General features: G+C 40.2%; 1 protein-coding gene across 3 annotated transcripts in view; it reads right to left on the bottom strand.

Moving 5' to 3' along the window:
- The window catches only part of LOC137652515 (ribitol-5-phosphate xylosyltransferase 1-like), a 45456-nt gene that overhangs the window by 20897 nt on the left and 7598 nt on the right, over positions 1 to 16961 (bottom strand). For all 3 annotated transcript variants that reach the window (XR_011046328.1, XM_068385966.1, XM_068385967.1), the window contains exons 5-8: positions 16216 to 16379; positions 4704 to 4831; positions 3399 to 3572; positions 829 to 933 (exon numbers count right to left, since the gene is read on the bottom strand). Coding sequence is in view for 2 of the 3 variants with exons in the window: in XM_068385966.1 (XP_068242067.1) it covers positions 829 to 933; positions 3399 to 3572; positions 4704 to 4831; positions 16216 to 16379 (571 nt within the window). In the remaining variant the exon portion in view is untranslated. The remainder of the gene's footprint in view (positions 1 to 828; positions 934 to 3398; positions 3573 to 4703; positions 4832 to 16215; positions 16380 to 16961) is intronic.

The raw sequence follows: 16961 nt of genomic DNA, 5'->3' as shown, positions 1-16961 counted from the left end.
CTTTCATACAATAAAATCTAGATGTGAAATAAATAGGGATTAAAAGGGTAAAATAAATAAATAAATTAATAAAATCAATTATAGCTCGTAATATAACCCAATACTTTGTATAAATTTTCTCAAGTTCAGGGTGTAGCCTATTGGAGTCCTCCCTGCCTAACTATCTATTGGCTGGGAGTTTGAGACCCCCTTACCGGTAAGCTCAATAATTTATAGTAGTGTCTGCAACCTCGCCATCCCTGTGAGCAAGGAATGAGGGTGTCTATAGGTCTACCTGCTGAGTTATCAGCATCCATTGCCTGGCCCTCCTTGGCCCTAGCTTGATGGAGATGGTCAGTCTCCAAGGCATTGCCCTGTACCTTACCTCTGTCATTCATGAAAAAACATTTAAAGCCTTCAAATACTCACAAATGCAAAAACAAGAACCTCTAGAAAATTTAGTAGATATAAAACTTTAATAATACTGAAAGAGCAGCCACTAAAATATTAATTTATGTAAAATACTAATAACAATCCCTGAAAGTATTTGAAATGCTTTTTCAGATGTCAAATTTACACATTATATGGATCAGCATTTCTTTGCCTTACCAGATACAAAGTAATAGAGTTGTCACAACTAAACAAATTTGACAAGCAAGTTTTATCATGGCAGGGAGAAAAAGACAACCCAGGATTTTGATAAACTTTCCAATTACTAATATATAAGATTAAAGAATTTCAATGTTGAAACTTAAGACTTTGGACTTGTACAGTTTTGGTATTTGCAAAAATCGACCCAAACTAATATTTAAGAGTTTATATTTTATTCCAAAAAAATTCTAGACATACCTATATGTTTCTGTATTCATACCAGCTGGGCACAGAGTTAAATCCGATTGCAAAAGAGATTCGACGTAGTCCTTCATTGATTCAGGCGTCTCATTTGGCAACCAGCTGCAGAGATTGAGAGAGAAAGAAGAAATTAAGAACAGGTTGTGGTGGCCGATGTGTTAACGTCGTTGACTGGCAAATGCCAGACTGGGGTTAGTCTCTCACTCAAACTCGTTAGTTCCTTTAGTCTCTGCAATCTCACCATCCTTGTGAGCTAAGGATGGGAAGTTTGGGAGAGCCTATAGGTCTATCTGCCAAGTAATCAGCAGCCATTGCCTGGGCCCCCTTGGGTGGATAGGGGGGCTTGGGCACTGATTATATGTATATATAGTCAGTCTCTAGGACATTGTCCTGCTAGATAGGACAATGTCACTGTCCCTTGCCTCTGCCATTCATGACTGGCATTTAAACCTTTAAATGGTGAAACAACACAATATTTCTAAGAGTACATAAAAGAAAATGGTTGGTACATTGTGCAAATAAATAATTGTTTCACAGATACAAACTAAAGATGTATAGCTCTCCACCCTCAATTCCTAATGATTAGAGACAAAATTATTCTAAACTTTCTGATACTGATTTCTGTCCTCGTTACATTTCACTTCCTTATCCATACATACCAAGGGGATAAATTCTGGAAAAATTAATTTCATCAAAGCAGAATTTATTATGAATTTTTATAATTATATATCTGCTACAAAAGAAGATTCAGATCAAAGACAATTTAAGACATAAGACAACAACAAAATTTTATAATATCTATTATTTCAACAGTATCCAATATCGATTATTTTAAGCAATTTGAAGCATAGCTTCATTTAACGAAATAAAATTAATTTCAGCTGACATACCTAAAATATTAAGTTGAATACTTGATATAAATCAAACTAACATTCTCCAAATACATAGAATTAGCAAGAAATCCTCTAAATTTAACAAGTCCACAAAACGTGAATAAACCTTTCGCTTGATTAAACTAAAGTTGATCACAACAAACATGGTAGCCATGCGTAGCACAGAGCAATAGTAGTAGCAGATCTTACTAGATCTTTCTATAGTCAATATTTTTTAGTGAGGCAGATTTGCACCGACTCGCAGGGGTTCCCCTTTAGCTCGGAAAGTTTCCTGATAGCTGATTGGTCGGAAGTATTCGGACAAAAAATACTTCTGACTAATCAGCTATTAGGAAACTATTCCAGAGCTAAAAGGGCACCCCTACGAGTCGGTGCAAATCTGCCTCACAAAAAAAAATCAACTATAGTTTTTCAAATCTGTTAACCGAAGCTGTGCTTCAAAGCATGTAGCACAAATGAATATGAGGTAAGGTAGTTGAAATAATAGGCCCCCTTAAAATGTTTGATAATTGTGGTAAATATCTGCAGCAATTACATCAAATTACAAAATACTAAAATACCGGTAATTTTCTTTAACCAGCTTTTCTACTTTTAAACTTTAAATTCTTACTACCTCTCAAGGGAAGAATCGAGAGTTAAAAATTCCAACTCATTAGACTTGGATTAATTGCTTCAAGACAACAAAAATAATAATAAAAATAATAATAATAATAATGATGACCAGTAATCACTCCAGACAATAAGATGAACAAAGTACATTTACTGTATCACTCTCAGATGTCGCAGTACCGCAGAACTCGTGAGTGGAAGATAAGGGGAGAGAGAAAAGAGAAAAGTACCACGGCATATGGACTGAATTGAGAAGGCTAAGGAATATGCCAGTTGAAGTAGTGCCAATAAACTAGAGTGCATTCAAGACCACACTTAAAATCATTGAATAGGAATCTTGAGAGAAAAGAGAAAAGTACCAAGACAAACGGACTGAATTGAAAAGGCTAAGGAATATGCCAGTTGAAGTAGTGCCAATAAACAAGAGTGCATTGAAGACCACACTTAAAATCATTGAATAGGAATCTTGACAATATTGCCTCAGGACACTTCAAACAAATTTTGCAAAGTACAGCGGAATGATACTAAACACAACTTAATTAAGAAACTCTGCCAATCTTTGTGGAATCGTCTTCGCTGTAGCTGCAGCGTGTACAACTTAAACTGGACAAATTTGTCCAGTTTAATTTGTACAGGCAGCAGCTACAGCGAAGACGATTCTACAAAGATTGGCAGAGTTTCTTAACCCTTTTACCCCCAAAGGACGTACTGGTACGTTTCACAAAAGCCATCCCTTTACCCCCATGGACGTACCGGTACGTCCTTGCAAAAAAATGCTATGAAATTCTTTTTTTCATATTTTTGATAATTTGAGAAAATTCGGGCATTTTCCAAGAGAATGAGACCAACCTGACCTCTCTATGACAAAAATTAAGGCTGTTAGAGCAATTTAAAAAAAAAACATACTGCAAAATGTGCTGGGAAAAAAATAACTCCCTGGGGTTAAGGGTTGGAAATTTCCAAAAAGCCTGGGGGTAAAAGGGTTAATTAAAAATGAACTTCAAGAAAATAAACACATCTTACTACAACGCATCACACCCAAATAAACAATATGAACCTACTTACTTTTCTCTCACTGATATGAAGCAGTTGGAAGAGGCAAAGTAATCATTCTTCAGAAAATTGTGAAGTGCAATTCTGCTCGAATTGGGATGTAACGTTGCACGTAGATTACACATGTACTTCCTCGGAGCTTCCGGCGAAATCTTCTCTTCCTCAATAACAGGAAACTGTCTGTACCTAAAAGGAACAAAAATTCCAATATATTACAATATCATAACCCGCATCACAGATCAGTTTATATAATACCAGCAGCATCATGGATAAAAGTATCATAATCATTACAATATCGTAAGTTTTTCAACCTGTTCCAGTCGATAAACGCAGATATTAAGGCCCACGTATATTCTCGTAATCTGTCATCTCCACAAATTCAAAATTCTAATCACTTAATTACATTAACAATGTAAAATTTACCAAAATTACAATAATGTACAATAAAACCAATGTTGGGTTAATGTTTCTTGCAGCTATGATTATCATCGTTACTCACACAGTATAGGAGGTTCTCGGGTTATGAACGAAATCCATTCTTACGATGCATCGGAAGTCTATGTTCGTCTTAAGTCGGATTTATATACATAATATACTATAGATATACTGTATATACATACATACTGTATATGTATACAGTAATATACTTTAAAAAAAAAGAAAAAAAAAGGAGAGAAAACTAAACCTTAGTCATAAAATACTGTACTCTATACATACAAATACCTGTAGAGTATAAAGTAGTTTACCTATACTTATACAGCACTAGTAGACAATAAATAATACATATAACAATTCCTTACCTTTATTCATGTAGTCAGTCTGTGCACTGCCATCATAATTCTCCCTTACACTTAACAGATATAATGCACAGATAAAAAAAGGGCATGAAACGATAAAAGAAAAAAAGCAGCAGCACAAAAATACTAAATGCATATTATAAATAAAGAAGGCAAGAAACCAAATGTCATCACTCGAAATAGAGTTATGCTGATTTTTTTTTAGTACCTTATAGGAGCTAATTTGTAACGGAAAATTGTTGTAACTTGAGAACGTTGTAACCCGAGGACCACCTGTAACTGGACTTTAACCTTTGAGCGTTTTTCCTTGTAATAAAGTTGGATCAATACAGTCAGAAGGAATCATAGAATATTTTCTGGCTGCCAAAACACTGTATTATCCACCCTACAAACCAAGTTATCAATATTTGTAAATACAATACCTAAAGACTTTCTCTAAACTTGTAACTTGCTTTCCTACATATTCCTCCCCCCATTTCCTATAGAACGTCTATAAATGAATAGAAACAAAAAAACTTACGTTGCTACACCAAGAGGCCATTGATGAAAAGTGACTTGGTCCACTCTAGGATCATCGTACGTTAGTAACACTGATGTTACAGGGCCTTTCGGCACCATATACTGATCAATCCAACGGTTTTCACATTTCTAAAAAAGAAAATTAAAACAATCTTAGTATACTACGGCCATTAATCAGTGAAGTGTGCTATTAATAAGAAAAAATTAAAACAATTTATAAAAATAATACTATACAGCTTTCCTTCATACAAAGAAAAAAATTAAAAAATCTAAATATGCATAGTAAATATATTATTTCAACATTATCATCATCTCCTCCTATGCTTATTGACACAAAGGGCATTGGTTAGATTTCGCCAGTCGTCTCTATCTTGACCTTTTAATTCAATACTTCTCCATACATCATCTCCTACTTCGCACTTCATAGTCCTCAGCTATGTAGGTCTGGGTCTGCAACTATTCTAGTGCCTTGTGGAGCTCAATTGAATGTTTACTTCAACAAACATTCAAAATAATTTTTCTTATCGCTTTTGAAAAGTGACATTACAGGAGAAAACTAAAAACAAAAGTGTTTTAACCTTGAAAACATCATGTTCCGTAGTCCTCATGACATCACCACATAGATAATACCACAAATTCCTAAGTAATTTGTATTTTCCCTAGCTATATAAATACAAATCCTTGATATAGGAGAGTATGCTCTCAGCACAAAAACAGGATGAGTGTTTAATTTCTTAACGAGCAGTTAAGTGACTGGGGGGGGGGAGCCAACCCCTTCACCTGTCAAAGTTTCTTCACTTATGACCTTTTGACTCAGGACTGAGAGAGGTGGTTGAAATTTGTACTGTACTTTGAAAATTTATGATTTGTTCCTACGCAGATACGAACCATCATTCCTTATGTAGGGAAACACTGCTTGGTGGGTGGGCAGTCCCCCTAGAACTGAACTGGTGGATTCTTCCTCTTCCCTTGAAATGTCAAACTACCTTATCCCGTATGGGAGTAAAGGATATGACTCCAGTAACTTTGTATCTGTCTATCATTGGGATGAGTAGGCTGATAGGGTCTGGCCTGTCTAAGAAGATTGGTACACGGTCAAAGAAGGCATCCCTTCCTCCCAAGGAGGATGGCAGTCAAGATTAATATACAGTACCTGCTATGCTCATCTATTAACGGTGACCATGACTGATGAGGACTCTTACAATACTCAGTTAATGGCAATTTTGTCCCCAACTAATCTGAGAGGAATTAGGAATGACAGCCGTGGCTCTAAATGTTATGCCTCCTGCAGCGACAGCTTCCTCCCCACGAGTTACCACCATTACTTTCTCAGTCCCCATGACTCCTCCAGTATCTGCTACATTGGCATTCCACTACTTAGCCCTAGTCGCAGATCATCATCTTCCCTTAACTTAAAAAAACTATTAAAAGTACTAAGAGATGCACTCCCAGCCCCTAAGAGGGATTCTTAAGTGCTATGATGTCACCGGGCGCATTAACCAGGACCATAGTTGACATCACTCCAGGATTTATTGATTGAATGACAAACTGATTGATCTATTCAAGCAATGCAACATCAAAGGATATTGATGCCCACATATTCTGTTAAAAAAGAAATTGAAACTTCTGACAACCATAAATCCATAAACTGAATAAAAGACTTTAGCTGAATACCAGCTTCGACATCCTCACCAAGATGCCAGCACAGAATGACTGATTGGGCCAATGGAAAGGCTTTGATAGGAGACTACTTCCCAGGCGTGATTGGTATGTATTTAACAGAGCTAAAGCCAGAGTGGCCAGAACAGGTCACAATCTGGTCAAATGAAGCTTTAAAACTGACCAGTCCTGCAAATATGGAGAAAATGCCTAGACCATTAATCATATTCTCCAATCACACCCACTATTATTATTACTTGCTAAGCTACAACCCTAGATGAAAAAGCAGGATGCTATAAGACCAAGGCGTCCAACATGGAAAATAGTCCATTGAGGAAAGAATATAAGGAAATAAATGAACTACAAGAGAATTAATTACCGCCCCGGAGCGCCCCGACAAGGTAACGGAGAGAGGGGGAACTACGCAAAATTCTTGGTCGGTAATTGAGGAGATCCCAGATACTCCTAAGAAAGTAGTTCGAGGTAAGTACTCCATGTTGGAACAATTAACTATTACAATATAATATTTTAAGAACAGTAACAACATATAAATCTCTTATAAAAAACTTCAAAAAACAAGAGGAAGAGAAATATGATAAAATAGTGTGCCCCAGTGTACCGTCAAGCAAGAAAACACTACTCCAAGACCGTGGAAGACCATGGTACAGAGGCTATAGCACTACCTAAGACAAGAGAACAATGGTATAATTTTGGAATGTCCTTCTCATAGAAAAGGTGCCTACCATACCAAAAGAGGCTCTTCTACCCTTACCAAGAGGAAAGTAGCCACTAAACAATTACAGTGCTGTCGTTAACCCCTTGAGCGAAGAAGAATTGTTGGTACTGTAATCTCAGTGCTGTCAGGTGTATGAGGACAGAGGAGAATATGTAAAAAAGTAGTTCCAAAACTGGGGTCCTTGGCCCTAGAGGCATTCCTGAGAAGGTCCTAGGGAGTCCCCGACAAAAGAAAAATTCAACCAAAGAAAAAATATATAGAATAAAAAATATACATAGCTGATTATCTATCATCCTAGTGTCGGTGGTATTAATACTTGGGGGTAGAAGCTGGCTTGCACATCTTTAATGCATTTTATTTGTTTTATAATCATAAGCCGAACTCGGTTGAGTCCCTTGTCAGGCAGGGAGGAACGTAGAGAGGAGAGGTCCCCTTTTCTGTTTCATTTGTTTGATGTCGGCTAACCCCCAAAATTGGGGAAAGTGCCTTGGTATATGTATGTATGTATGTATAATCATAAGCTTAATGTCAAATGATAGGGGTATGAAAATTGTCAGTTTTAGATCTACTCAAGAACTGAATATTATGTTCTGGCTGCGAAGACTCTGAAACACATTTTGACCTTTACCACAACTTACTTATGTGAAAAAGCATTGTCCACATTGATAATATATAAAACCAAACACAGAGCACACCTACAGGCGTACAACGACATGCGTCTGGCACTAACTAACATTAAGCCCTGCATTGACTAGCTGTGTAACGCCATCCATCTCACCTATCCCACTAAACAAGATATTATGTCTGATAGCTTTTGTGTTTAATTATACATTATTTTTATGAAGGATATTTCATTTATTTTGGTTACCAGTAGTGAGACTACATACTGTAATTGTCTATCTAGTGTGGCTGTTTTTTTTTTATTTCACTTTGTATTGAATTCAAAACAAAAATAATAAAACATATTTTCCATGTTGATTCATATTTTCGTCGCGCATGAATATGCAAATAGTAAATACCCTACTCAAACTCGGTAGTGCCATTAGTGTCTGTAACCTTACCATCCTTGTGAGCTAAGGTTGGGGGAGTTTGGGGGAGCCTATAGGTCTATCTCCTGAGTCATCAACAGCCACTGCCTGGCCCTCCCTGGTCCTAGCTTGAGTAGGGAGGAGGCTTGGGTGCTGATTATATACCATATGGTCAGTCTCTAGGCCATTGTCCTGATTGCTAGGGCAATGTTACTGTCCCTTGCTTCTGCCATTCATGAGCGACCTTTAAACATATATTGTAATCATGTAATGGTATCTTGACATTCCAGTGATGATAACTTTTATTTGGTTGGGGGGTCCTTGACTGGGACTCATAACGTCTGGGGGTTCTTGGCATGGTAAAGTTTGGGAAACATTGATAATAGGCCAGACTATTCAGTGTATATGTAGGCAATGTGAAAATGAGCTGTAACCCTCCCCCTTTATCCACCCCTAATAAATAGCGTAGGTTTATATTCCAGTTACAGAACGACTGACGATTAATCATTTTGATTCTGAAAAGTCAAACTGACATTCACTGGCATTACGACTTCCGCAAATACAAACGCCTTTGGATTAAGCAGAGGTGATTAAAGCATCACAAACTCAAAATCACTCGGGCAATTGCTTGATAGATGCTTGAGCATCCAACAGACAAATGAACTGGTGAGCCTGGGATCATCGATGGACCACAAATAAGTAACACTAATTCCTAGTTGTACATCAGCTGTAAATTTTGGCTTGCAGAATCGCTGTAATACAAGCAAATTGCAATATGGCCATTTTCTATGTTGTTTGGTCCTTAGCAAAGCATGCACAGTTTGGACGAATTTCAAGAGAAAACGTATCAAACAAAAATAATGGTAAGGGGTTAGGGGGGTAATTGTCCTCAGGGGTTAATTATCCTAACTCAAATTCATGGCGAGTCTACCAATACATTACCTGTGTTTTTCAGAAAAAATGTTTTGATCTTTTATGGATAAAATGTTATTTTCATTAGTAAAATAAATTTTTGAATATACTTACCCGATAATCATGTAGCTGTCAACTCCGTTGCCCGACAGAATTCTACGGAAGGGATACGCCAGCGATCGCTATACAAGAGGGGGGTGTACTCACAAGCGCCACCTGTGGCCAGGTACTGCAGTACTTCTTGTTGACACCACCTCAATTTTTCCTCGGTCCACTGGTTCTATGGGGAGGAAGGGTGGGTCAATTAAATCATGATTATCGGGTAAGTATATTCAAAAATTTATTTTACTAATGAAAATAACATTTTTCAATATTAATCTTACCCGATAATCATGTACAGTAGCTGATTCACACCCAGGGAGGTGGGTGAAAACCAGTGTACATGTATATCAAGAAGCTAAGTATCCCGTATTTCATATTATCAGTTATTCAAAATAACAATGAAATTATAAGTACCTGGTAAGGAAGTCGACTTGAGCCATTACTCTGCCTTAAATAAGTTCGTCTTCCTTACTGAGCGCAGCGTTCCTCTTAGGAGGCTGAACAACTCTAAGGTGCTGAAGTATCAAGGGCTGCAACCCATACTAAAGGACCTCATCACAACCTTTAACCTCGGCGCTTCTCAAGAAAGAATTGACCACCCGCCAAATCAACAAGGATGTGGAAGGCTTCTTAGCCGACCGTACAACCCATAAAAAGTATTCAAGAGAAAGGTTAAAAGGTTATGGGATTATGGGAATGTAGTGGCTGAGCCCCCGCCTACTACTGCATTCGTTGCTACGAATGGTCCCAGGGTGTAGCAGTACTCGTAAAGAGACTGGACATCTTTGAGATAGAATGATGCGAACACTGACTTGCTTCTCCAATAGGTTGCATCCATAACACTTTGCAGAGAACGGTTCTGTTTGAAGGCCACTGAAGTAGCCACAGCTCTCACTTCATGTGTCCTTACCTTCAGCAAAGCAAGGTCTTCTTCCTTCAGATGAGAATGTTCTTCCCTAATCAGAAGCCTGAATAGTAAGAAACTGAGTTCTTAGACCTTGGAAAAGAAGGCTTCTTGATAGCACACCATAAGGCTTCTGATTGTCCTCGTAAAGGTTAAGACCTTTTTAGATAGTACCTAAGAGCTCTAACTGGGCAAAGTACTCTCTCCAGTTCATTCCCCACCAAGTTGGACAGGCTTGGGATCTCGAACAACTTAGGCCAAGGACGTGAAGGAAGCTCGTTTAGCAAAAACCGAGCTGCAAGGAACATGTAGCCGTTTCAGATGTGAAAACTATGATCCTGCTGAAGGCGTGGATCTCACTTACTCTTTTAGCTGTTGTCAAGCACACGAGGAAAAGAGTTTTTAATGTGAGGTCCTAAAAAGAGGCTGATTGGAGAGGTTCAAATCTTGATGACATAAGGAACCTTAGGACCACGTCTAGATTCCAGCCTGGAGTGGACAACCGACGTTCCTTTGAGGTCTCAAAAGACCTAGGGAGGTCCTGTAGATCTTTGTTGGTGGAAAGATCCAAGCCTCTGTGGCGGAAAACCGCTGCCAACATACTTCTGTAACCCTTGATCGTAGGAGCTGAAAGGGATCTTACTTTCCTTAGATGTAACAGGAAGTCAGCAATCTGGGTTACAGTGGTACTGGTTGAGGAAACTGCATTGGTCTTGTACCAGCTTCGGAAGACTTCCCCTTGAGACTGATAGACTCTGAGAGTGGATGTTCTCCTTGCTCTGGCAATCGCTCTGGCTGCCTCCTTCGAAAAGCCCCTAGCTCTTGAGAGTCTTTCGAAAGTCTGAAGGCAGTCAGACGAAGAGCGTGGAGGTTTGGGTGTACCTTCTTTACGTGAGGTTGACGTAGAAGGTTCACTCCTAGAGGAAGAGTCCTGGGAATGTCGACCAGCCATTGCAGTACCTCTATGAACCATTCTCTCGCGGGCCAGAGCGGAGCCAACCAACGTCAGCCGTGTCCCTTTGCGAGAGGAGAACTTCTGAAGTACCCTGTTGACAATCTTGAACGGCGGGAATGCATACAGGTCGAGATGGGACCAATCCAGCAGAAAAGCATCCACGTGAACTGCTGCTGGGTCTGGAATCGGAGAACAATACAACAGGAGTCTCTAGGTTATCGAGGTAGCGAACAGATCTATGGTTGGCTGACCCCACAGGGCCCAAAGTCTGCTGCAAACATTCTTGTGAAGGGTCCACTCTGTGGGGATGACCTGACCCTTCCGGCTGAGGCGATCTGCCATGACATTCATACCGCCCTGAATGAACCTCGTTACCAGCGTGAGCTTTCGATCTTTTGACCAGATGAGGAGGTCCCTTGCGATCTAGAACAACTTCCACGAAAGAGTCCCTCCCTGCTTGGAGATGTAAGCCAGGGCTGTGGTGTTGTCAGAGTCCACCTCCACCACCTTGTTAAGCTGGAGGGACTTGAAGTTTATCAAGGCCAGAAGAACCGCCAACAACTCCTTGCAATTGATGTGAAGTGTCCTTTGCTCCTGATTCCATGTTCCCGAGCATTCCTGTCCGTCCAAAGTCGCACCCCAGCCCGTGTCGGATGCGTCCGAGAGGAGACGGCGGTCGGGTTTCTGAACAGCCAAAGGTACACTTCCTTGAGAAGAAAGCTGTTCTTACACCACGCGAGAGTAGGCCTCCTCTCTTCGGAAACAGGAACTGAGACCGTCTCTAGCGTCATGTCCTTTATCCAGTGAGCAGCTAGATGATACTGAAGGGGGCGGAGGTGGAGTCTCCCTAACACGATGAACAGGGCCAGCGATGAAAGTGTCCCTGTTAGACTCATCCACTACCTGACTGAGCATCGGTTCCTTCTCAGCATGCTCTGGATGCATTCTAGGGCTTGGAAGATCCTTGGGGCCGACGGAAAAGCCCGAAAAGCTCGACTCTGAAGATCCATACCCAGGTAGACAATGGTCTGGGATGGGACGAGCTGGGACTCCTCAAAATTGACCAGGAGGCCCAGTTCCTTGGTCAGATCCATGGTCCATCTGAGAATCTCCAGACAGCGACGACTTGTGGGTGCTCTTAAAAGCCAGTCGTCTGACGGAGCCGGACACAAGATCATGGTACTGCTGCACAGTCTGTGAACTGTCAACCATGGGGAAGCGAGGAAGTACAGTGACAACCCGAAGCTGTCTAGACTGTCTGGGTCGTACAGACAACTCCTTATCGGGTTGCTGAGGTTGCCGCACTGCGTCACAACAAGTCACTTCTGCTGGTTGTTGAACGTCTTCCCAGTGACACACTGACTCCGTAAACAAAAAATCCTCTAACAAGGACTAAGCTTGGACTGCATGTCTTGCAACACAGCTCAAGGTCTATGGGAGCAGGTGTGGTAACAGACGGGGTTAGCGACTGAAGTGGAACCATTACCTTCCCTGGAAGCATGTTATGCTTAAATAAAAGTCCATAGGAGGCTACGCAGCTAAAGGCTCCTCTCCAAATGACAGAGTCCTCAAGGGAATATCAGAAGGAGGGAGAAAAGCACTTTCTCATCTACAGGGACCATATCCGAGAAAAGCTAAGTTCTCTCAGTGAGGGTTTCACTGGTGCAAAAGCAGCAGACTAGAAGGCAACGTTATGAAACTGCTTGACAGTCTAGTGAGTTGGCAACAACCAAAGATGTGTGACTGAGAAGCATGCGGTAAGGTATGCAGAGCATGCTGTATGCAGAGCATGCTGTATGCAGAGCATGCTGTATGTAGAGCATGCTGCAAGGTAAGCAGAGCATGTTGCATGGCGTGTAACATTTCTCGGAAATTCCATGACCAGTGCTAGATTGAGTAATATCGCATTACTGTCCATTGAAAGTGCAAGTGCCGAGGGAATTGATTTAGACTGTTTTGTTGATGAATTTGATAGCCGGCATGATAATCGTAGAATTAAGCTGCACTAAATATACGTACTATAATCTACTTCACCTCAGGAAAGGGAAACTCGCCCTGTTGGCAACACTGCATTACTTCATGCATGCTTGCATGGGGTTTTAATATCAACATAATATTTACATTATATTCATAACTCATGATTCATTTTTGTTTTGAAGATATTTTTGCCATATTTTGTTAAAAATATATTGCAAGGAATACATATATATATATTTTTTTTTTTTTTTTTTTTTTTTTTTTTAAGTAATACGAATAACCTCCATTATCATAATGTTTGTGTAGGCATACATGTATATGTTTTACAAATGCAAGTTATGAAAGTAATGAGGTGTTATTATTGTCATTTGTTATTTCAAAGTTGAATGGGAAGAGGCTCAAGCTGAGGAGAAAGTGGCAGATGCATGCGTTGAGGTGGCTGACTCATAGCAAGAGGTTCCTGCCTCAAGAGTTGCGCTTGCCTCAAGGGTTGAGGTGGCTGCGCAGAGAGAGGCTCTTGACTCACGAGTTGAGGTTCTTGAGGTGTGAGCTGCGAGAGTTGAGGTGGCGGCTGCGCAGAACGCGACTCCTGTCTCACGAGTTGAGGTTCTTGAGGAGCTTGCCTCGAGAGTTGAGGTTGTAGCTGCGAGAGCTGAGGTGGCTGCCTCAAGGATGGTAGAGGTTGTCGTACCTCAAGAGGTTGCTGCCTCGAGGAAGGTCTTACTGCAAGAAACTCTTGCCTCAAAGGAAGAGGAGGTTGTAAGGCATAAGACTCCTGTCCCCCTTGTTGAGGAGGTTGTAGCGTGGTAAGAGATTCCTGCCTCAAGGAAGGTGGAGGTTGCTGCACAACGCTGGTAACTGGCAACTCCCAACGCGGCAGCTCACGCATGGAGGTAGCCTGAGGAACCTCAACCTCATACGTCTGGCAGATTGTACTGCGCAGAGGAGGAGGAGCGTTCGCAGGAGGAGGTGTATTAACCTCCTCTGCCTGAAACTCCTGCATCAACACCGCAAGCTGAGACTGCATTGACTGCAGCAAAGACCACTAGAGTTTAAGAAAGACAACAACAAACGGAGCTACTGTCCGTTGAGACTGAGGGTCTAAAACAGCTGGTGCGGCAACAGACGGAGCTACTGCCTGTTGCGATACCACCTTGCCTCTCTGGGAGGTGTGCAGTTGTCGTACTGCAGCAAGTCCGAACTGACCCAGGGCTAATGGCTACACCTAGGAGTTGGACTTGTGCGGAAGGGACCGACTTGCACTTAAAAGCTGCAAGATTGGTCCATGGTTTCTGCGAGAAACCTCTACCGCAGACGAGGAAAGAAAGGGCTCTCTCGTCTTTGTGTGGGTGGGGTGATCACGTCGGCAACGTGTGTAGATACACCCGAAACCACGGAGGGAAAACGTCTGTTCGTCGATCAAGGCCTGCTGAACCCATAAGTCCTTCGACATTACTTCTCCCCTGGGCTTGGGAGCTTGTAAGAGGTCCCAGACTAGGCGAACAACTGGCATGAACAGACGAACCCTCGAAGGCAACACTGTAACACTTTGCGCTTATCACTTATCACTTTTGATTTTCTGTTTGCACTATTTCACTGAACTCGAAACTTTAAGTGGTTTGTACCTGAAACACGCAATTCTATCCTTCCTTAAAAGTTAATAATTGCGAAAACAGAATTACAATGTAACAGAAAAATCTAATGAAAGATAAATAATTCAGTGGCTGGAAAGAGACTAAACACTAGATCATATAAACTACGTTTAAAATCTCTCACCGCATAAAGCTAGAGAACAAGAATAAAACTCTAGAAACGTTTACCTTCTTCCCCTAAAGAGACTAGGGAGAAGAGCAAAAACGATAACAACGTTACTCGCTTAAACGAAACGTTTATCCTCCTCTCTCTCCCTCCGTCTCTATCTCTCTCTCTCTCTCTCTCTCTCTTGACTTAGAACCTGAGAGAAGAGCCCAATCATATATATCGTTAAAACATATTATTGTTAAAGGAAAAAAACTGAAAGATTTCCCAAATAAAAAGTTCCTTTATTAGAATTAAAACCATTAAGCTAAGAAAGAATGAACAAAACGCTAGAAACGGTTTACTCTTACTGCAACGTGACACCGTGAAAATTCTCTCTCTATCGTAACGATAGAGCGCAAGTTGAACGTTCTGAACGTCAACAACTGCAGAGACAAAACAAAACGGTAGTTCAACTTTGAAAACAGTACGAGACTTTCAAAGAAATTCTTTCAAAAACATTAAAATAGCATAATATGTTAACAGGTAAAACCGAAATGACGGGCTCAATGTTAATTAACTTCGGTACAAGAAAAGACCGCCTACTATTAGGAAAGGTCGAATATAAACAAATATAAAAATTAATTTTAATAAGTTTATAAAAAAGGAAGTTAATCGAAGAGGCCTATAAAAGGCGGAGAGATATAAAATAAATCTATAACTTTTGTTAAGCAAAATTAAGAAAGAGAGTCTATACTCTCTTAGACACCAAAACTTCCGTCTAAGGGAAGGGTCGGCCATTTAAAAGTGAAAGAGAGTTCATACTCTCTTCGTCACCATAATTAATCCCAAAAGCTAGCTAAGCTAATAATAAAACTTCCTGAATAGCGAAACCTAAAATCTAGAGCAAATACATCACCAAATCGTGAGCAAAAACTCCAGAATCAACAGCGTATCCATGTAGGTCTAGCCGGAGGCACGACAGAGGAAAAATTGAGGTGGTGTCAACAAGAAGTACTGCAGTACCTGGCCACAGGTGGCGCTTGCGAGTACACCCCCCTCTTGTATAGCGATCGCTGGCGTATCCCTTCCGTAGAATTCTGTCGGGCAACGGAGTTGACAGCTACATGATTATCGGGTAAGATTAATATTGAAAAAAGTACTTTAAAGAATGGAAAAAGCATCAAGAAAAACATTATAACATTATTAAATGCTTTACTTCTTATTCTGTTCAATGCTAAGTTACCTACATGGCAAAAATTCTAATTATGAAATGTTATTATCTCGTCATATTCGACTACTACAACACCAATACATAAAATATTTCCTGAATGCCCTCAAGGTTAAGATATAAGCTTCTGGTAACTGTAAATGTCTTGCCATAGCAATCGTTCGTTCGTTCATTCAGATTATTCGGGATTTACAGCCAAGCAGGGGCTCTTGGCACAAGGCACTAGCCCCCTACATATCAGCAAGAGGAAACACTGTAAGCAGATATCTTACCTCATTCCCCAACATGAGTAAAATAATCACTGGAGGTTTATCCCATGTCACTAGATCATCCAGCCAAACTTTTGCATGGCCAATTTTCTCCTCTGTGCGCCCATTGACAACAAGTACCAAGTGAGTTACGTCGTGTGGCACTGTCTCCGGTACTATACCAGGACCTGTATATAAAACCGATAATAGAATTATTACGGTACTGGGAAAACTACTGTAGGGCTAGAAAAACATTGAGAAATAAAATATTGCATACAGTACTATATTAAATTTAAAAGGTACAAATAACAGAATTAAGTAAACTAATGTATAAGGAAAATTCAAAACACAGAATTCTCCTTGTAGAGTACTGTACATCTCTTTGATTATGTTACATATCTCAGTTTTATCTTCATTACACAAATCTTGAAGAAGCTTACATACATAAATTTACACTTGTGCTGGATGTTTTGACTGAACACTATATTAACAATGAAAAGAATCCAAGATAGTATAAAAAATCAAATTTTTCTCTTTGAGACTTAAGCTCAATATAGTTTTGATAACATCTAACAAGAACTCTGTAATAAAAAATTATTTACTCATCACATTCATACCAACTTAGGGAGGTGTCAAACTTGCTAGGATCCAATAGGGAAACGAAGTCTGACGTCAAATTAAAATGTTAAGTGCTTCAGTCGCTCACAGACCTAGGAACTTGTTTTTAACACAGCCACCCTTCAAGTAGACTTTTCCTGTCATTATCCCAT

This window comes from Palaemon carinicauda, chromosome 13 (assembly GCF_036898095.1).
Source record: "Palaemon carinicauda isolate YSFRI2023 chromosome 13, ASM3689809v2, whole genome shotgun sequence".
In the NCBI taxonomy this organism is placed as follows: Eukaryota; Metazoa; Arthropoda; class Malacostraca; order Decapoda; family Palaemonidae; genus Palaemon; species Palaemon carinicauda.
The sequence above is the reverse complement of the archived record's forward strand: the minus strand, read 5'-3'. Positions and strand labels throughout refer to the sequence as shown.